The sequence below is a fragment of the Copadichromis virginalis genome, linkage group LG1, assembly GCF_057382275.1.
Source record: "Copadichromis virginalis isolate Kocher_CV1m ecotype Utaka linkage group LG1, C_Virginalis_male_GT1.1, whole genome shotgun sequence".
Classification (NCBI taxonomy): domain Eukaryota; kingdom Metazoa; phylum Chordata; class Actinopteri; order Cichliformes; family Cichlidae; genus Copadichromis; species Copadichromis virginalis.
Genome location: NC_140618.1, coordinates 21,413,110 through 21,434,223, shown reverse-complemented (window position 1 = coordinate 21,434,223; position 21,114 = coordinate 21,413,110). Strand labels below are relative to the sequence as shown.

General features: G+C 40.9%; 1 protein-coding gene and 1 pseudogene across 2 annotated transcripts; both read left to right on the top strand.

Moving 5' to 3' along the window:
* Window positions 1–1,567: 1,567 nt before the first annotated feature.
* On the top strand, window positions 1,568–16,923 carry ipo7 (importin 7). Of its 2 annotated transcripts, none has more exons than XM_085454335.1 (25): window positions 1,568–1,776; window positions 3,999–4,080; window positions 6,382–6,535; window positions 6,642–6,800; window positions 6,894–7,050; window positions 7,168–7,257; window positions 7,353–7,447; window positions 7,867–7,951; window positions 8,065–8,199; window positions 8,435–8,534; window positions 8,625–8,701; window positions 8,828–8,944; window positions 9,274–9,363; window positions 9,478–9,643; window positions 9,732–9,892; window positions 10,457–10,585; window positions 12,339–12,405; window positions 12,523–12,648; window positions 12,734–12,831; window positions 12,960–13,055; window positions 13,250–13,470; window positions 14,492–14,700; window positions 14,804–15,010; window positions 15,102–15,218; window positions 15,812–16,923. In XM_085454335.1, exons 1-25 carry the CDS (start codon window positions 1,693–1,695, stop codon window positions 15,907–15,909), a joined length of 3,120 nt encoding a protein of 1,039 aa, XP_085310461.1. In that variant the 5' UTR covers window positions 1,568–1,692; the 3' UTR covers window positions 15,910–16,923. The 2 variants fall into 2 exon arrangements, with proteins under 2 accessions (XP_085310461.1, XP_085310469.1); XM_085454343.1 differs by lacking the exon at window positions 1,568–1,776 and adding an exon at window positions 1,863–2,229.
* A 400-nt stretch (window positions 16,924–17,323) lies between these two features.
* Window positions 17,324–21,114, top strand: LOC146718709 (uncharacterized; annotated as a pseudogene).

Below are 21,114 nucleotides of genomic sequence, written 5' to 3'. Positions count from 1 at the left end.
TTTTATTAAGGACTTGCACTCCAGAAGTAAAAGCAATCAAAACATAAATCCAAAATAAACACATACATCACAATAGGAAAACAAAACAAAAAACATACAGATGTACATACTGCACATACTTTATTTTGATTCTATAGACCAACTATATTTAAAGTTGGGGTCAAAAGTTCACAGACACTCATCTTAGGCATGTATTTTTATAAGTTTCAATCAATCAATCAATCAATCAATCAATCAATCAATCAATCAATCAATCAATCAATCAATCAATCAAGCCCTTTATTTATCACATGCAAAGTTTACACCTGCAATGAAATTGGAATTTGGAGGAAGTCTTACTTCTTCATGATTCCATCCTGTTTGTGCAATGTACCAGTACCACTGGCAGCAAACAGCCCCACAACATGATGCTACCACCACCATGCAAGACAGCTGGCAGAGTATTTTTAAGTTTGAAAGCCTCACCAAGAATAACTCTTCCAAATATACCTCTTGTTTTTATTGCTAAATAACTCAATCTTTGCCTCGTCTGACCTAAAAAAATTTCTCCAGAAGGGATTTGGTTTGTCCATGTGGGCAGCTGCAAATTTCAATCAAGCTTGAAGGAGTTGATTTTGGAGCGAGGGTTTCTTTCTTGTTCAGTACCCTTTGAATCCACGCTGGTGTAAATCTTTCTTGCTTATGTCTTCAAATAAAAATCATAGCAGTGAAAATCATTGCATATGATTAACACCTTTGGGTGGGATCCCAATGTAAGTTTCAAGCAAAGTTCACAAATCATCTGTGTGTGTTTTTTTTATTCTTTTAGCTGCTCCTTTTAGGGGTCATTAAATGATACCATATGCATCCATTTTACTCTATCCTGCCTGGGAGCTCCTTATTCAACATAATTTGTACAACATACCAACTGTCTTTCTTCTGCTCGTGCACAAACTTGCCACTACAACTTTGTCTCCATCATTAGAGGTGACTTATTGAGAAACAAGGATATCCCTCTGGCATACTTTTTTCCCAATGAAAAAATATTGGATCTTATGGTCTTCCACCTCCAACTCAACATCCTGTCTTTTTGTCAGTTCCACTGTCATCAAAAAATACAATATAAAAGGTCTCACTTCAGTCTTGTAAACCTTCGCTTTCATTCTTGCTATCCTTTTGTCATGCATCACCCCTGATACTCTCATCATCCATTGCTTTTGATGTTTGCCCCCAGTATTTGAACTCATTTAAGCTTCCCTCTCATTCACATCCATGCATTCTGTCATAGAAACTTTATTTCACACTATCAAATGAGAATGTAAATCATTCTAAGCTTTGTAACTGGGACTTTCATAATGAATAGCCTTAAATGACCTTTATTTATGCAAAGAAATCAAGAAATAAAAGGCGTTAAAACTAAAAGTTTTTTCAATCGTTTAATAAATGCAGCCAGTAGGTGGGTCAGCTTCCTCATTTTTTTGAATTTCAGTAGATAATATGATACCATGTAGCTGGAAACTACACCTCCCAGAGCTCCACGGGCGCTACCGGAAGTTCGTCTTGCACAAATTTGGCGCTGATCTATCCGGGTACTTCATTCACTGCTTCCTTTCGCGCCGGGTAACCGGAGAGCCGTGCGTCCATGTGCGCAGTGACTGGGAATTGATAGAGCTGTGATATATTGAAATCCGAGCCGTAAACAGAGTTTTCGTGATGGATCCCGACGCTTTGGTCGAGGCCCTTAGGGGTACGATGGACCCCAATCTGCGGGAGGCCGCGGAGCGACAGCTGAACGAGGTAAAAGTTAAGATGAAGGCAGTTGTGGCGCGGTCTTGGTTGGGTCGGGCCTCGGCCGTTCACAACATCAAGATGGTGCGATCACGCAGGCTGGGCTCTACTGCCTTTAGTGTGGCAGTTCAGGCGTTCATATCCCCCTCGGCTAGCAGACTGTCTGATTGCCCAGACTTTAGTTGCTGTTTTTTGTGCGTGATAAACGCGATGTGATCAGTCCTTTTTGTGATTAGGTGATAACACGCTCGTGTGGCAGTTACCAGCGTCACTATTAGCCTCATCTTCAGCCAGCTGTGCCGCTAATGCTACAGAAGCTAACGGTTGTTGCCCTGCCGAAGCGATAAGTGTGAGCTGTGCTCGTATCGTTTCTGTACAATTTCGACTAAATTCAAGGCTGACACGGCGGAAGAACGATTCGAGCGGCTTATTGAGTGGCAAAAGAGGCCGGCCAAATGCAAGGCAAGTGGAAGGCAGGGTATTTAACAGCGGGATACTGGTGTCTAGCTAGGTGGCTAATGTCAGCTAGCTAACTTCGCTACTTGTTGGATGAGCTGCTGTAGCTCCGCTACATAGCAGCTGCTCACGTGTCACTGGCAGTCCCTGAACTGTTCACAGTATTTAACTACGCAATAAAATTTACATAATCGGTTATTTTAGTACAGTTTGTCTTGGCTTCGCCCGTTATAGAATCGTGGGCTTCACATCTACTGCGTGAAATGTGTAACGAAATAGGTTTTCCGAGGTCCGTATGAGCTAAAGTTCAGAGTTAGCAACTATCCTGGTCGAGGCAGCATCCGCACTGTGTGACTAAAAAAAAAAAAAGTCTGGTCACACTAACAATTAGTTTTATTTCTGATATACGGAAATTAATCTGTATAAAACAACTGGATACATTTTTAAGGTCTGAGAGCGTATTTGGTTTGTTAATGGGGATTAAATGCGGGACAGAGTCCTGCCATCCTGTAAAATTAAACCACCATCCCTGGCACTTCGTAGCAAACTGATTTGCTGGACTGCTTTAGGTGTTTGTAATAAAAGTTATTGCTGCAAAGCGTCTTAATTTCATGTGCCATTGAGGACCTAACTGGTGTCGTATAGTGATGGAGTTGGACACATTTCCAACTCAATGAGCATAACATGGAATAATCATTTTTTTGTTGTTTGGAAGTGCACTAGCTTGCATGGGCGTACCGAATGAAATGGTTGAGTTTGTTTATTATTCAGGCGCTAATGTCTCAGTTATGTATTATTGGCAATGCTTGGGGCTAAGGTTTTGCTTTACACCCACGTAAGCGTTGTTAGTGTTGCTTCCCTTGAATGGCAGAGCTCGGAGTATTTTCACAAAGCTGGCTGGACCTCCTGGAGTTTTTTTTTGTTTTTTTTCTTCTCTCAATAGAAGTCATGTCTTCTGGAGGAGGATGGAGTAAATCTGTGGTTTCTAAATGTGGTTCTTTGCTTAGTCATAAACTCTCACTGCTTTTCATGGAGAATTGTCAGTTGAACAGTGAATGAAGCTTAAGATAAATCAAATTCATTGACCCTTGAGCTGCAGGACATTAATGTATTTATCAGAGACTGATCATGCTTTTTTGGCTGTACAAGTTAGCAGGTACCAGTCTGATGTCGCTTCTGTTCTGGTGATGATTATTACTTCATCATGTTTTAGGTTGGAAAAATGTCTTGTCTGATGCTGTAAAACTGACTCTGGCTATGGGATATTTTTCCTCCCCCTGTAGTAAATAATTTTTTAAAAATCCTTCAAAGATCATAATATTGCAGATTTGTAACAATAAGTCATGTATTTCTGTTTCCAGTTACTCAGCAACAGTGATGTATGATTATCTGAGTACATAGTGTGTGCTCAAACTGCAGGTTAGACTTGGACCAATTCAAGTATACTTAAATGCCAGCTCAAAAAGATTAATTAAAACTAACTTGAAGTCCAGCACACATGAAACGGTACTAAAAGAGAGATGATGGGGCGTTGGTTAAACGGGCTACCCGTATGCTGAAGGGCTACTGTAGGAGCCTGGGTTTGATTCTAACCCAGGCCATTTTCTCTGTGTCACTCTGCCTGCTCTATGTCTCTCCTTTCCTGTCAGCTCTACCATCTTGTCTAAAATACTAATAATAATGAAGGCAAATAATCACTCTTTAAACAAAGAGAGGGGAGATGTTTTGTCTTTATAACCAGCTTACGTATATATATTTTTTTTCAATGCTTACAGGGTCACGCCCGGGTAAATTTTGTGTCCACGCTGCTTCGCGTCACCATGACTGATCAGCTGGATTTGCCTGTCAGGCAAGCAGGTGAGTCAGAACTTTCTCAGCAAACAAATAATTATACAGTCGTAGGATTTAAAAAAAAACAAAAAAACAACAACCAACAAAACAACCAAACGTTTTTGCTAATAATTATTGTTAATCGCAGTTGTTTTCTTTGAAAGAAAAGTGACTCATCATTGGCTTTAATGTTCTGTTCATACGTTTAGTGTATTTTCTGAGTCAAACTATTTTATGACTTGAAACCAAATCCACAAATAAAAGACGTGATTACATTTATTTATTTTAAGCATCTGTAAAAATGTTCTCACTTCAATTTCAGTTTATCTCAGTCCTTGAGCATGATCAGTGCTCAAGGACTTGGTCAGGAAAATTAATTTAATGTTTTGGTTTATTTTAAGCTGTTATTGCAAACCTTAGTGTGCACTGAATCCACCTTGCTACTGTTTGACTTTTTTACCGCTTTTATCCTACACTTTAGGATAAAACTGCATTAAATAAGAAAACACATCTATTACCTGCGATTCCCAAGTTAAAGAGGTCGATTATATAATTTTTTTTATTTTTTATTTTAAACAGAGTTATTAAGTGATGATCTGTGATTCACACTTGTTTTTGTGAGGCTAAAGTACCACGCTGAAGTGCATTGCACACGTGGAGTTGGTTAAATATAGCTTCAGTCAAATGCTGCTCTCTGAACATGGAGCTTTCCCTCCACTGACACCTTCCTCAAAGTTAAAATCTGGGCCAGAGTTGTTACAGAAAGTGCACACATAACATCTTAATTATTGTGCACACACCTCCCAAGAATACATGGCTCTTCCAGCAAATTAAGCTGCTATAGATCTGTGCTCAGGTATTATAAATTACTTTTTTAGCCATAGGGGGGGAAAAAATGTCAGACATTATTTTGCGGTCCAGACTGTACAGAAGCTTTGGACTAATATCAACAGTAAAGCTGATTACAAACTAATGTCTTGATTTATTGTTCTGGCATGTAGTCACTTTGGTTGGCCAGATTATTGTTTGCAGCCTGTCTGGTTTGATGCTGGTAGGCTGTCCAACACAACAAAAATGCTTTTTAAATTTTTGAAATATGAGTGGCGCTGCTTTAGTGGTGATTGACAGTTATTAGATAATTTTTTCCCATAAATAGATTGATCAGATGCATTGATGGCAGCCAGCTGTCTCTGGGCATCGTGTTTGAATGTAGATTTGAGTTGTATTTGAATACGTGTTGACAGGATGTGCAGCGTGAGTTGTGTTTCAAGATTTGTTACAAAGTAAATACAGAGGTTGAAAGTATATTGTGTAAACACATTTTCCTCGTGGTCATAAATTTAATTTATGACACATTCCTAGGGACTTTGTTGTGCAGTGTAGTCATCGGTGAAAGGGGGGCGGAGGGCTGTGCTCCATCAGCATTGATGGGGTGGATTATGATTGACTCGCAGTTGCTGTAGGCATTCGTGTTGACCTCCGCTCTCTCAGATGCCTTTCCTTGTGAGCCACAAACCTCATAGTGAGGCCCCCACACTGTAGATGTGAACCCAGCTGACACCCTGGTGCTACATTCAAAACTGACCTACAGAGGGAATTTATTTCTGCAGCATAGGCTTTATTTGGTGCTCAATTCACATTGCTGTGATGTACGCCGCCATAATGATGATGGGTGTGAGTTTAAGGGTTGCATGAAGTTGGTGGCTTATTTTGATATCCCGTCATGAAGAGAAGTATGATTTTAAAATCTCGCTTTCCATGTTATTTTTCCTTCTGGTATTTGAGACTGCTCTTCTTTGGTAAAATCTGTCTGTCTTGAAGTCTTAGTTTGTGTATTTGTCCATTTTATACCCATTTTAAGATAGCAGATATATAGCCTTTTACCTTTTCTGGGGATCGTATACCCATGTTTCCTTTTCATAAGTTCACATATCGTTCCCCAGAATAAGTCTTTGGAGTGTCTCTCAAACGTTATGGTAGGAATCATGTTTTCAGTTTAATAGTTTGCTTTCATTTACGTTAAAGCTATCAGCTATTGTCTTTTGATAAACCCGTCACACCTCTTTCCTATACAGTGAAGTGCTGTCAACACTCCTTAAAAGTCCAGTTTCGCTACATCTCAAAGATAATCGAAAGAGCGTCAGGGAGCAAAACTTGAAACAGAGTTCCTTTAAGTCTCTTCTTCATTCTCCACGTGGTTTCCGTGCATTCATTTGGAAGCTGCCTAACTATTTGTGCTAAAATGTAATCTTTTTTGTGATGTTGATCACTGTGTGTGTTGCATTTCTGGGCTGTGCTCTGTAACCTCTGTGTTCCCCGTCTGTCCAGGTGTGATTTACCTTAAGAACATGATAACCCAGCACTGGAGCGATGGAGACGGTTCAGGCACAGAGACGCCTGTTAATAACATCCCCGAGGAGGACAGGCAGTTCATTCGAGACACCATAGTGGAGGCCATCATCCACTCCCCCGAGCGCATCAGGTAACCACAAACCCCACTGGATGAGTAGAGAGAGGAGGAGCTGAGGAGAGTTTGTCACTCTTGCATTAAGTTGCCCAATCTGAAAGTCGTCTGTTGAACTTTTCAGGGTCCAGCTGACAACATGTATTCACCACATGATCAAGCATGACTACCCCGGCAAGTGGACGGCCATCGTGGACAAGATTGGCTTCTACCTGCAGTCAGACAACAGTGCAGGGTGGCTGGGCATCTTGCTTTGTCTTTACCAGCTTGTCAAAAACTACGAGTAAGTCAGAGTTTTCATTGTTGACCTTTACATGGTCTTATACCACACGCCCTGGGTCTAACATTGAGCTTGTGGACCTTGTGTATGAAACAGGTACAAGAAACCAGAAGAGCGTCAACCACTGGTGGCCGCCATGCACATCTTCATGCCCATGCTGAAAGAACGCTTCATCCAGCTGCTCTCTGACCACTCTACTGACTCTGTCCTCATACAGAAACAGATCTTTAAAATCCTCTATGCCCTCTTCCAGGTATTCTTTGGTTTGCTCAGCAAAATCATTGTTTATTTTTAATTCTCCTTCTTTGACACACATCTTAATATCTGGTGACACTGGAGTAAATGACTGGTTCCTTGTCTCCTTCCACAGTACAACCTTCCTCTGGAGCTCATCAACAGACAGAACCTGACAGAGTGGATGGAAATCCTGAAGACGGTAGTAGACAGAGATGTGCCTCCGGTAAGTAGGGAAAAAAGATTTCCAGTTTCCACAAGGTGTTCACATTTACCTGCTCCGCATGCTGACTGCGATACTGGTTCCTGTCTGTGCTGCAGGAGACGATGCAGATCGATGAAGATGAGCGGCCTGAGCTTCCATGGTGGAAGTGTAAGAAGTGGGCCCTCCACATCTTGGCTCGGCTCTTTGAGAGGTAAAAATCCAATAATTGTTCCCTTAACTTGTTCAGCAAATGATAGGAGCAAGTTTAACACATAGACTGCATGTTTTTAAAAAAAAAAAAAAAAAAAAAAAAAGTAAATAAAAATAGACGCACCGACTGGGTTTGGACTCAGCATTTTTGAAGCGACATTGATGAACTATACTTGGATTAGTATAAGTTAATCCTACTAGACAGCAGTCACCAGGGCTGCTTGTGTTGCTACATCAATCTTCCTCACCCTTCACTTTAAGTGTTACAGTGTCCCCCAAAAAAATTCTCACCTCCAGTTATTATGAGGAAAGAAACTAACCAGTTTTTTGTACCAGGCTGTAAATGTGCTATTTAATGGTGTTTTAATACTTCAGCCCTAAAGATTGCCACTCGGTTTAACATTCATACTCTGTTTGCAGGTATGGAAGCCCAGGAAACACAACCAAAGAGTACGCAGAGTTTGCTGAACTTTTCCTAAAGGAATATGCAGTCGGTGCACAGCAGGTAAGAACTTTGGAAGATGAAAGAGCAGCAGCATCTCACCTTTTAAATTGAACTTTGTTTTTTGGAGTGAAACCCACAAATGTAAGGAGTTTCTTTGCACACTTTGCCTCTAGGTGCTGCTGAAAGTGTTATACCAATACAAGGAAAAGCAATATGTGGCTCCCAGAGTACTCCAACAGACGCTCAACTATATCAACCAGGGCATAGCGCACGCTCTGACGTGGAAAAACCTCAAACAACACATCCAGGTAAAAATTCAAAATGCTTAAATGTGCTAGATATTTCACAATTATGTATAAGACTGTTAGTGGTTTCTGGAACACTTTGAAAAAGAGCAGTGAATGAACCTTGATAACTGCAGTTTAAAGTGCATCTTTCCATTTGTAATGATTGCAATGAGCACTTTGATGTACTGTTTCTGTCCAAGAACAAACCTGACATCTGTGTTGATGCTCGCTGACCATTGTGACTTTGATCTTTCAGGGCATCATTCAGGACGTGGTTTTCCCCCTCATGTGTTACACAGATAGCGATGAGGAGCTCTGGCAGGAGGATCCATACGAGTACATCCGCATGAAATTTGGTAAGCTGAGACGATCAATGCCTGAAATCCAAAAGAGTCCGTGCATGAGTGATGACTAACAATTACTCCAATCTGTGCTGTCTCTGTCAGATGTATTCGAGGATTTTATCTCTCCAACAACCGCAGCCCAGACGCTTCTCTTCACTGCCTGCAACAAGAGGAAAGAGGTGAGGCCATTTTTTGTTAATTGTATTAAAAATTTATACCCTTTTAAGAGGGAGGAAAAAAAGAACTATCCCTATAATCTGTATTTGAGGTCCAGAAAATAATAAAATGTTCTTCTTACTGTTTAGGTGCTGCAAAAGACTATGGGCTTCTGTTACCAGATTCTCACAGACCCCACCTCTGACCCCAGGAAAAAGGACGGCGCCCTTCACATGATAGGCTCTCTGGCTGAAATCCTGCTCAAGGTAAACGTCTCTCCACTGGCCCGTTTTCTCCACTTATCTGGCAAATCCTGTTTTCTAGGCACAAACTAAAAGACATTTAGTTCCACTTTCACTCATGTGTTCAGTTGCAGATATTGCACTGATGGTGAAAACTGCTCTTTAATCGGTTGTACTTTATTGCAGTCCATTTTAATACTTTCCTAGCTGTGGGCAAAATATCAGTGCTGAAGCTGTGTAATTATCAATCATCTGAATTCAGCCTGCATCCTCTTTCTGCAAACCACTGCAAGTGTAAACTGTTTTGATTGCCTCGTGAAACTTACTTTTTTCTTCTTCCTCGTTTTATGCAGAAAAAGATATACAAAGACCAGATGGAGTTCATGCTGCAGAATCACGTCTTCCCCCTGTTCCGCAGTGAACTGGGATACATGAGAGCCAGAGTAAGTGATCACATAATCCACATAATCACCAGTCGTCAGACTTGTGTGATAATAGCACGGAATAACTTTATGTAGGATGTGTTTAATCAGTGGTCCTGCCACCTTTTCCCATAGGCTTGCTGGGTGCTGCATTACTTCTGCGAGGTGAAGTTCAAAAATGACCAGAATCTGCAAACGGCCCTCGAGCTGACCCGCAACTGTCTAATCAATGACAATGAGATGCCAGTTAAGGTGGAGGCCGCTATCGCCCTACAAGTTCTCATTAGCAATCAGGAGAAGGGTGAGATAATCTATTCATGGAGCCTGTGATACTAAAACACTAAAGTTCAGTTCCCATCTAACAACATTTTTCCTTGTGTCGTTTTTAGCCAAAGAATACATCACCCCCTTCATTCGGCCAGTGATGCAGGCACTCCTGCACATCGTCAGAGAGACGGAGAATGACGACCTCACTAATGTCATACAGAAGATGATCTGTGAATACAGTGAGGAGGTCACTCCAATTGCAGTGGAGATGACACAGCATTTGGTAAGTGCAGACATGATGGAGGCTACATTGTCATGGCATAATCTCACAAAGATGCCACATAAAACTGCTCCTATAGAGCAATAAATGAGGAGAGGGCTGTCATCCCATAAGGAAAAAAATGTTGTATTCATTTTTTTTTAAAGAATTTGAAGATTAATTGCAAGTTTCTCATGACAGATAAAGTACCAGTGGCCTGATTTTTAATAAATATATAATATCCCTGGGAAAGGAAGAATCAGTATCGCGATTAAGTGTCCTGTCATGTTTCTGACTTTTCTTCCCTTTAGCTTCTTTATTTTCCATCTCATGCACTGATGACTGATGCTGAATGTTTGCAAAGTGACTGCAGTTCCTCTTTGCTGCTTTTAACAGAAAGCTACAACAAAATCCCCCCCCCCCCCCCCCCCTTTCCTGTTTTTGTTGCTTTTCCCTTTTCAGAAGTGGAGCCTTCATATTAATCAATCTCCTGCCTGATGATTCATGTGTTGCTATGAGGTTCACTAGAAAGTACTCTGCTCATCATAGACGCAGTCGTAATGCTCTTTCCTGTTTGCTCTCTGGCAGGCCATGACGTTCAACCAGGTGATTCAGACGGGCCCTGACGAGGAGGGAGGGGATGACAAGGCTGTGACCGCCATGGGCATCCTCAACACCATCGACACACTGCTGAGTGTGGTGGAGGACCACAAAGAGGTTAGCATCATAGCCACCGTAGCCGCTGCCCACATGTACACCCCTCCCGGCTGATCGCTCATCTCGGTGCCACTTCCTCTGTGGAAGCGGCTCTGGTCTGCTGCTACAGCGTTCCTGCCAACACACTCGAGCCACCCACCAACTCCTGGGAACACGCTCTGTTCTCACCATGTTCAAAATGACTCAGAGGCTGAGGCAGACGCTAGAAATAGAGCCGGGGCACGCTGCCACCATGTCTGCTGAAACGCAGGACTACTGCTGCTCAGTCAATAAGCACTCTGGGTTTTTTAAATTGCATAATGGTTCTGTAATTCAGGATTGTCAACATGCATTGCTTTGCTGCACCAAAGTGGTATTATTTTATTTGACCTGTGGATTTGGGAAAATGGAAATGTAACCAAATCAATGGCTGTAGGTGCATTAGAGGACCTAACAGCACAGATGGTATTGACTCAAATAAGTGTTGTCCCAGGTTACAGTTAGTACAGTTGGGGAGTTCTAGTCCAAAGTTTCCAAGTGGATCTGGAAATTTGTTTTCAATTCAAATTTCCACATATAACAAGTAGGGGTGCAACGATACACAAAATTCACGGTTCGGTTCGATACTTTGGTGTCACGGTTTGATATTTTTTCGATACAAAAAAATGTTCATGCCTTTTTAATTTGTCATTTATTAAAATTATAAATATATATTTAACTCAAAAGTAGTTTTTAAATTTAATGTTGCTGAAACAAAATAATAAAAAAAATCTATCTGATCGAGGAATCACTCATCTTTGGAAAAGAGTTTATTACAGAGAAATGGCTCTTTCCAAAATAAAAGCTACACTATACGCTTCTTCTGGGCTATATTCTCAGCAGCATATTAAACATATCAGGTCCCCATAAGGAGAATCGTGTGCTAACGGCTGTCTAAATGACTCGGGTAAAGTTTGTAGCATGCGTGCTTGTTGTTTTTGTCTGCTTCCACTTGTCTTTGCACTAGGATGATGTCGGCGTAAATGTGCAGTCATATTCGTTGTGTTCCCACTAGTGCTGTCAGCGTTAATCTCGTTAAAATGACATTAACGCCACAACACGGCAAATCTCCGTTAACAAGCTACCGCGGATCGCCCCGTGCGTGGGGCTGAACGGCCAACACGTTAACGAGCTAACTGCGCTAACACACTAGTTCCCACCAATGTAATTGAGCATTGCGTGGCACATCCAACACACTGTTTTACTTTTGTCCATGACGCGCTTACCTTCAGGGTCATACTTCACATGAAGACCAACATGGTTCCAAACGCCACATCTGAATGAGGGTGGGGGAGGTTCAATTTGCCATGTTGCAAGGAGAGCGTAACTTCTGTCTCGCTAGCTTGCCCTGCGCTCAGTGAATCTGCGTTCGACTACTCCGCCTAGGCTGCACTGTCGAGCGCAGATCCACTGAGCGCTCAACACAGACAGCATCGTCAGAAGGAAAGTTGATAAAATAAATTAAAAATTTTGTATTGTTCGATACATATGCGTACCGAACCGAAAGCACTGTATCGAACGGTTCAATATCGATAAGAGTATCGTTGCACCCCTAATAACAAGGTTTGCATCCAAAAGACTGTTTTCTATTAAATCATTTTACTTACTACTCGTGCTAAATTTAAGAGCCTTATGTGACGCAAAAGCAATATAGTTTTGATCTCAACAGCTGCATCTTCTTTAGTGATACTGAAAGTGAATTCTGAATTTTCTTTGATGTTTTGTGGTATTTCAGATCATCCAGCAGCTCGAGGGCATCTGCCTGCAGGTCATCGGCACTGTGCTGCAGCAGCATGTACTGGGTAAGGGAGACCGGTTCTTCCTGTGTTTCCACTTTCCTCCCGCGTGCTGGTCTTAAACTCTTTGTGGTAAACAGATCGTGTTTACCTCCAGTGATGCACTTTCGATTTTACCCCCAGAATTCTACGAGGAGATCCTGTCCTTGGCCCACAGCCTCACCTGCCAGCAGGTGTCACCGCAGATGTGGCAGCTCCTTCCACTTGTGTATGAAGTCTTCCAGCAGGATGGCTTTGACTATTTCACAGGTACTTTGATTTTCCAATGAATTTTTCACACCCTGTGTAATTTTGTCTGTCTGTTCAGCTGAGTGAATAACTGTCTTTCTTTCAGATATGATGCCTCTCCTTCACAACTATGTCACAGTTGATACGGACACCCTCCTCTCTGACACTAAATACCTGGAGATAATCTATAGCATGTGTAAGAAGGTAAGGTGCTGCAGTTTATTCTACATAATGTGAGATGGGCTTTTTTTTTTTTTTTTTTTTTTAATATTCAGGCTAAACTAGTTGCTGAGCGCGATTTTGGTGTTAAACCATCCTATGTGTTCACACAGATCCTGACGGGCGATCCAGGTGAGGACCCAGAGTGCCACGCAGCCAAGCTCCTAGAAGTGATCATTCTGCAGTGCAAAGGCCGCGGCATTGATCAGGTCAGTGTTAAATAAAGACTGCATCTACGCATCAGAACAATGAGCTGTTATATTAAAAAGAGCATCACCACTTGGCTGTGAAATAAAATGTAAAAGTAGATTTTTGTTGTACAGTTCCTGCTTGGGATTTTTTTGTATTATTATTATTATTATTATTCATTTATTTATTTTTAAACTTCATCCTGCCCTTGAAGGTTGTGCCTTTGTTTGTGACGACTGCATTGGAGCGTTTGACGCGGGAGGTGAAGACCAGCGAGCTGAGGACTATGTGCCTCCAGGTGGCCATTGCTGCACTGTACTACAGCCCTCCTCTGCTCCTCAACACTCTGGAGAATCTCCGCTTTCCCAACAACACAGAACCAATCACAAACCACTTCATAAGCCAGTGGCTGAAAGACGTTGACTGCTTCCTGGGGTAAGACTGATGTTTTTAATACTGCGAATCGCAGCTTAGGTGTGCGCCAGTCAGCAATTGAAGATGCACAAAACACATTTGCTTTTATTTCCCCAACTGACATTGAATAGTAATCACTGTTAATCAGCACGAATGACTACTCGTAAATTTAAAACAGGCTGTTAGGGCCATTTCTAACAAAACCCTGCACTTGTTTTCTTTATAGCTGCATATATGTTTATTAGTTTTTATTATCCATTTAGCTTGTCACTGATCTTGTAAAAGAACTTTTTAATAGTATAGGTACTTTGGATTTTGGATTAATAGGCTGTATTTCTCACTGTGAAGAAGAGACTGGGAATGAATCACGGTGTTGTCTACAAGCAGCATCAGGCTCTGTCTATGACTCTGTTTGCTGATTTTTATGGCTGCGTTAGTTCTTGTTTTGCTGCATATTCCCCTCATACTGAGTTGAGATTACATTAATGGAGCTGGGTACTGAAACTGCAATAAAAGCCTCCCAACAAGGGAAGGGCGAGAGCTTTTCATTTGCTTGTGGAGAATTTCAAAACGTTGACAAACAAAGAACTGTTGTTCCAGACTCCTGAACCTTTTGGTCTAGCTTTGCTCCTGTGGTTCACTGATGCTGGTGCTCAGTAAGTGTAGAACAACATGGCAGTTAATGTAGCGGCCTGTTGTCACATCTGACCGATGGCTCTTTTTTAGAAATGTTGGGTCGGTGCAGCTGCTGTGTGACTGGAGGGATATGCAGATGAGACACTGGGGGGGGAAAGAGGGAAAGTCACCTTTTTTAGGAAAAATATTTGTCTTCTCCAGAATTAACTATTTTTATTTTAGTTGATTTAAAGGTTACCTTGAAATCACTATTAACAGTCTGTCTGCTGGCAGTGAAAATATTAGAGTATAAAATTAAAGTGACTGGCCCAAGCGTCTTATCTCAGTATATCTTGTGTTGACTGTTCATCCTTGTTGAATCTCAGAAGATTCAGCACCTTTTAATGCTTTTACTCCTCTCTCTCAGCCTCCATGACAGGAAGATGTGCATTCTGGGACTGTGTGCTCTCATGGACCTCGAGCACAGGCCTCAGGCCATCAACCAGGTGGCCAGCCAGCTTCTTCCAGCAGCCATCTTGCTTTTCAGTGGCCTCAAGAGGGCGTACGCTTGTCGAGCAGAGCATGAGAACGAGGAAGACGATGACGAGGAGGATGGGGAAGAAGAGGATGATAATGGTAAGATGAAGATTTTTATTTATTTCTTTTAAATGTGTCTAAGCGTTCAGCGTTAATCAGGGAGGTAATGTCTAAATGTGTCATCTTACGTCTGTAATTATAGCGGAGCTGGGCAGCGACGAGGATGACATTGACGAGGAGGGCCAAGAATACCTGGAGATGCTGGCAAAGCATGCAGGCGAGGATGGAGACGACGAGGACTGGGAGGAGGACGACGCAGAGGAGACGGCACTCGAGGGCTACACTACAGCCGTAGATGACGAAGATAACTTGGTGGACGAATATCAGATCTTCAAAGTCATTCTACAGAGTAAGACCACAAGCTACTGATGGCCTAAAAACAAACCACTATATGCATGTGTATTTTTTTCACTAATTGATGTCACCTCAATGTGGTGCAGATCTCCAGAACCGTGACCCAGCATGGTACCAGGCGCTAACACAATCCCTCGACGAGGAACAGGGCAAACAGCTTCAGGACATTGCCACACTTGCAGATCAGAGACGGGCAGCACATGGTGAGGCCCGGCTAAGACTACCCAAGTTTGCCAATTTAAATCTTGTGGTGCTCTAAAGTCTGAAAATAAAGTGCTTTTGTATGTGCTGCTTTTTCTTTTTCATTGTTGTTGATGCAGTTGTACCTGTAATAAAAACTACTTTAGCATTCACTGCCTCCATCTAATTGCATTTCAGACTGATGTACTGAAATAAGCCATTATTGGCTCAGAAATGCAAGGCATAAAAAAAAAAAAAGACGCTTGCCACACGAAAGAAAACATGTCTAAAATCCCACTTCAGTAATAAATGGGATCTTCCTCACCATTGCAGCTTTGATAATGGACCACAGCGATGGCCAAGCAGTTTGTTCCAGACTTTCTTTGGTTAGACTATCTTTTCCTTCTTCATGGGGGCCTAATAGGCATGCATAAACAAATAAATAGTAAAGGCTGCCCAGTGGGAGTAAATCAAGGTACCTGTCATGGTAAAAAGATAAAGATTTTACTTGGTTGTTTTGGGTGAGCTGCATAGCTGGACAGCAGTAAATCTTGAGCAAACAACTGTTTTCTGCTGTTTTATTTTATTAAAAAATATATTGCCCATCTTATTACAGAATCCAAGATGATCGAGAAACACGGCGGATACAAGTTCACAGCGCCAGTGGTGCCATCTACTTTCAACTTTGGAGGCACTGCTCCAGGAATGAATTGAGTCATCTGTTCTACTTTTTATTACTCCGTGACTGATTGTAGTGAAGTGAAAAAAGAGAAAAAAAAGAAAAAAAAGCTTGTGTTGTTCCCTTAAGTAGTGGTTCCAGAACTGGTTCTTCTCAGTCATTCTTCAATCTGTCAAATGGGGGAAATTGCACCAAATTGCAACAAGTGGCTGGGGGGAAAAACGAACCAAGAACTTGAGCACGATGCAGGAGATGATGATGATGATGATGATGAAGAAGCTCTGAACAGCGCTGTCTTCTGGAGCCCAGCGTGGAGGGGGATACCATGACAGCAACTCTTTTTGGCTTTGTTTTTTTGTTGTTTTTTTCTCACTTACACAAAATTTGGGGGATTAACCGTTAGAATTGATAATGGGACTAAATATTTCATTATCACTGTCATGGCCATTTGGCCTAATAAGATTATACCTCTGGTAGTGGTGAAATCAACGTTATCTTCAGCATAAACAAAACTCATGTTTATGTACATACAAGCCAAGGTTATTGTTTATTTTTCAAGTAGCCTTGAAAAAAAGCAACCAGAGGCATTTGTAAGGTATCAACAGCTGTATTCATATGTAGCATATTGGATAATTCATAGCACTATGTGATGCCTGATCTCTGTAAATTAATAATACTAGCACTTTCATATTGTTCAGGTCTCCTAGCCCTCTGTATCAGACTGCAAATTTTTTTTAAATTGAAAACTATTTAAAATGAAAACAGCTGTAACTTTGTTACTTTGCAAGTGATTTCTGTAATGGCAGGTTGTAATAATCTGGTTACAGAGGGGATCAGTGGGCGACTTCAGGAAAAGAGAATGCTCTTGGTGTTCACTATTGGCTGCAGGACAAGTGTGAGCACTGACAGTGCAGTTGGATACATCTTTGAAGCATGTACAATTGGACTTATCGTGAAGGTCTCAAGCTTTTGGTTGGTGTATGGATGAACCATCTATATATACAACAACATATTAAAAAAAACAAAAAAGATAAGGGAATTCATGATGACGAGTGTCTCCTTATCAAGGCTCGTGTCTTTACCTGCTTTAGAAATGTGTTTCATGACGAATGAGTAAATAACGTTAAACTTGGATGACTACCCCTCAAAAAGCAGCGCTCTCAGGTGATCACAGATCAGAGTTCTTTCTTTTTTTAAATTAAGTATGTGCACGATGCTCTGGTAACCACTCAAACAAGGTTATCCTAGGTAACTCAAATGTGAAAAAAACCCATTTTACTTAACTAAAGCAAAAATAAAAACTATACTTTGGGGGGGATGAACTGAAATGGTTTTGTGACCTTGCAAAAATATAATAAAAATGTAAAAGCCAATATTCTTAGCTTTAGTAATTGTTAACTTGGTAAAAATGTTACTTTTGCAGAGGTCTTTATTGATATTCTGGATGTCTACAGGATTGTGAATTAGCTTCCTTTAAGAAGTTTTGTGTTTTTATTGTAACACCTGATTTTCCTAAATCTTACCTTCAGTAAAATGAAGCAAATCAGAAAGTGGGTTATTTGATAAGGTTTGTCAGATACAGTCCAACAGCACCAACTTGGACCAGAGGTGGTGTATTAAGTACAATTACTTGAGTAAATTTTTATTCGTTTCCGCTTTTCCCCACTAAATCCTGGAGGGCGGCATTGTACTCCAGTAACTGTTTCGAGCGCTTAGGTTGTTAGCTTAAGCTACCCAAAAGTCAAAGTCAACTTTATTGTCAGTTTTGTGATACTGGAGGGCATGCAACTAGAATAACTCAAAAATGAGATCCAGATAAATATGAGGTGTAAATATTATGGACTAAAGCCAAAAAATGGTGTAGCTACATATTAAACTAATTGTAAAAGTAAATATACTTTATGTTTACTTTTACAAAGTAACAAATTTTGTTATGTTATTTGATTTTCATTTGGGTGGTTATGCTTCTTTGTATCTAAATGCTTCTTTCAACACTTTCCAAAACAAGTATTCATTACAAAATTATTTTAGATTCCCACTCTTAGAGGAGGGAAATCACGCCTGTTGTTGTTTTTCTTTTCTTTTTCTTTGTTTTCCCAAAACAAGTTTTTAATTCTGTATTTATTTCTGATAAAATGATCTTAATTATTGAGGCCCCTAACCCTTTGAGTAGTTCAGGTCACCCCATGTGAAAAACAAAATACTGGAGTAACCTCTGAAGACGTCCTTAAGCGTTGCCCTCGAAGTTGCCTGGATTTGAAGTATTCTTTTGGGTTCAGGTTACTTTATCTGTAACCTTAGCTAGATTTGAGTTAGTGTAGCAGGTTACACTTACCTAATGAGTGAAAGATCACCTGTTTAATCCCAGGAGGAGACAGAAATCTGTTTGAGGTTGTATCAGGAAGAGCATCTGGTGTAAAACCTAAGAAATCAAACACATGGGAATAAGTAGATTTGGTCTGCAGGGGGAGTCATCCTCACCAGCACATTTTCAACACAAATTAGAATAACACAACATAATGAAGAGATAAAAAATCCACGTAGTGGTCAGTATGAACGTCCAATAACTTGACCTGCTTTTGTATACCATCAAAAGTATATGTGGAATCAAATTGCAGCACCGAGTCCAGGTAGGCAGTTATAACATGTAGAACTAGGAAGTGGAGGTTATGCTCTCCTCCTTTAGGCTCTCAAACTTTTTCCAGCATGCTCCCAATCCAGCGGCTGGGACACTCTACAAATAATTAACAATTAGAAAAAGGGCCAAATCGGTTAATTTTATTTTTAGTTAAAAACAAGCCAGCTCTCTTCTGTCTGGCTGCACATGTTAAACAGAAGGCTTGGACAGTAGGCGGGAGGAGCAAGGTTACTCAGAGCTGTGTCCCTGACGTCACCATATCAGGGATAACGGCTCTTCTTGACATCACAGAGAGCCGAGACTGGAAAAAGAATGTTTAAAAGTGTTTAAAGCAGCCTGAAGTGTGCGTTTTTGTCTCACGTGGATTTTTGAAGTCATGAACGACCACATTTAATCCAAACACCTACCAACGTAGAGCATAGCAGGCTCACTTTAAAGTTACTTATTCATGATTAAATAAACTGTTGACGTGTTACTTGGTTTTAATTACTCAGGTCAACTGACGTAGCAGGTTCAGCTCTTTCAAGGTTACTGCTGAATGTAATGATGTGGGTGAAATGTACAATCCTGAACTCTGGCCTGAAGGGGCTCTGGTCCGGCGTTTTTATGAACCTCGTAAGCCCGGTACGGTGGTGCCAAGCTCAGTGGATCCAGCAGGGGAGATAACTGCGCCTTTTGGTACCAACGTATCAACATGAAGATGTCTATTCGGGTATTATCTTACAACTGTCGTGGTCTACGTTTGGGACAGAGTGCAGGGGACAAAGCTCGACAGATTGTTGTGGACAGTCTGCTTGCAGAATGTGACATTTTATGCTTGCAGGAGACATGGTTGTCCAAACAGGACCTGGGAAAACTTAACTGTCTAAATGCAAGTTTTTTGGGAGTGGGGGAATCAACAACTGATCTCAGCACAGCTATAGTCAGAGGCAGAATACCTGGAGGGGTTGCTGTGCTTTGGGACAAAAAAATAGACCCTGTGATAAAGCCCATTAGACTGGATGTAGACTGGTGTATTGGTATACAATATACACAGAACAATAGTAGTTTTATCATTCTTAATATTTATACTCCCTATGAATCTTGTCAAAATGAGCAAGAATACCTCAGTAGGCTGGCTTTTATTAATGCATTTATTCAAGACAATGATACTTACAGCATATATGTTTTGGGTGATTTTAATGCTGATCTCACAGACAGCAGTTCTCAGTTTGCTGACCACTTAACTCATTTTTGTCAAGTTAATAATCTTATCTTGTCTACCAAAGTGTTACTGCCTGCAGATAGCTATACATACATAAGTGAAGCCTGGCATAGTACATCATGGCTGGACCACTGTATCTGTACAGCTGATGGACATGCAGCTTTAGCAAACATGACTATTAGGTATGAGGTAACTGTGTCAGATCATATACCTTTTGGTTTTACTGTGAATGTGGAACAAATGCCAGCAACAACTGGAAACAATATTGCTAATATTGCTACCAGTGTAAAATTAGACTGGTCAGCTTGTAGTGAAGATGATTTCTTAGCTTATCATAGTAATACCGATATACATCTGAACAACATTTCTTTGCCGAAAGAAGCTATTTTGTGCAAGGATGTCAACTGTAAGAATGCTGTGCATAAACATTTACTCTGCTCCATGTATGATGATATAGTGACTGCTCTGCATGAAAGTGGTACACTGCTTGATAAACAATATAAGCATAAGAAACCTAACATCAGACCTGGCTGGAAAGAACATGTATCCATGTACCATGATGAAGCTCGCATAGCTTATAAATGTTGGGCCATGGCTGGAAGACCTAAACAAGGCCCAGAATTTGAATAGAAAAAATGTGCGAATGCCAGATATAAGTACGCTGTTCGCTTTATAACTAAAAATGAGCAAATGCTGAGAGCAGATTCTTTGGCCAGGAAAATGTTGTGTAATAATATGGCAGATTTTTGGAAAGAGGTGAAAGCTCTTAATAACTGTAAACCATCTCTACCATCAACTGTTGAAGGTGTTTCTGGGGCAGATAACATTGCAGCATTATGGAGACAGCATTACAGTGCGTTGTTTAACTGTATAAAAAGTGATCCATATGAGGACAATCTTGACATGAGTAATGACACAATAAGTGTAAGGACACATGAAGTATATGAAGCCATTCATAGGTTGTCTGATAATAAATCCTCTGGTTTGGATCACATCACTGCAGAACATTTAAAACATGCTAGTGTAAGGCTAGCTCCTCTTTTAGCACTCTGTTTCACTGGGTTTATGATTCATGGCATATTACCAGACTCAATGCTGTGTATTTTACTGGTACCAGTTATGAAAGACAAAGCTGCAAAAGTGAGCTGTTTGGATAATTACAGGCCGATTGCACTAGCCAGTATTTTATCTAAGGTGTTAGAAAGAATCCTGTTTGATAGAGTTAGTGTGTTCATCTCTTCTCTGGATAATCAGTTTGGCTTTAAACCAAAGCACGGCACTGACATGTGCATATATGCACTCAAGGAAATAGTCAGGTTGTATAGGGCTAAAAATTCATCTGTCCTCATGTGTTTCATTGATGCCTCTAAGGCTTTTGAACCACAGAAAACTTTTTGA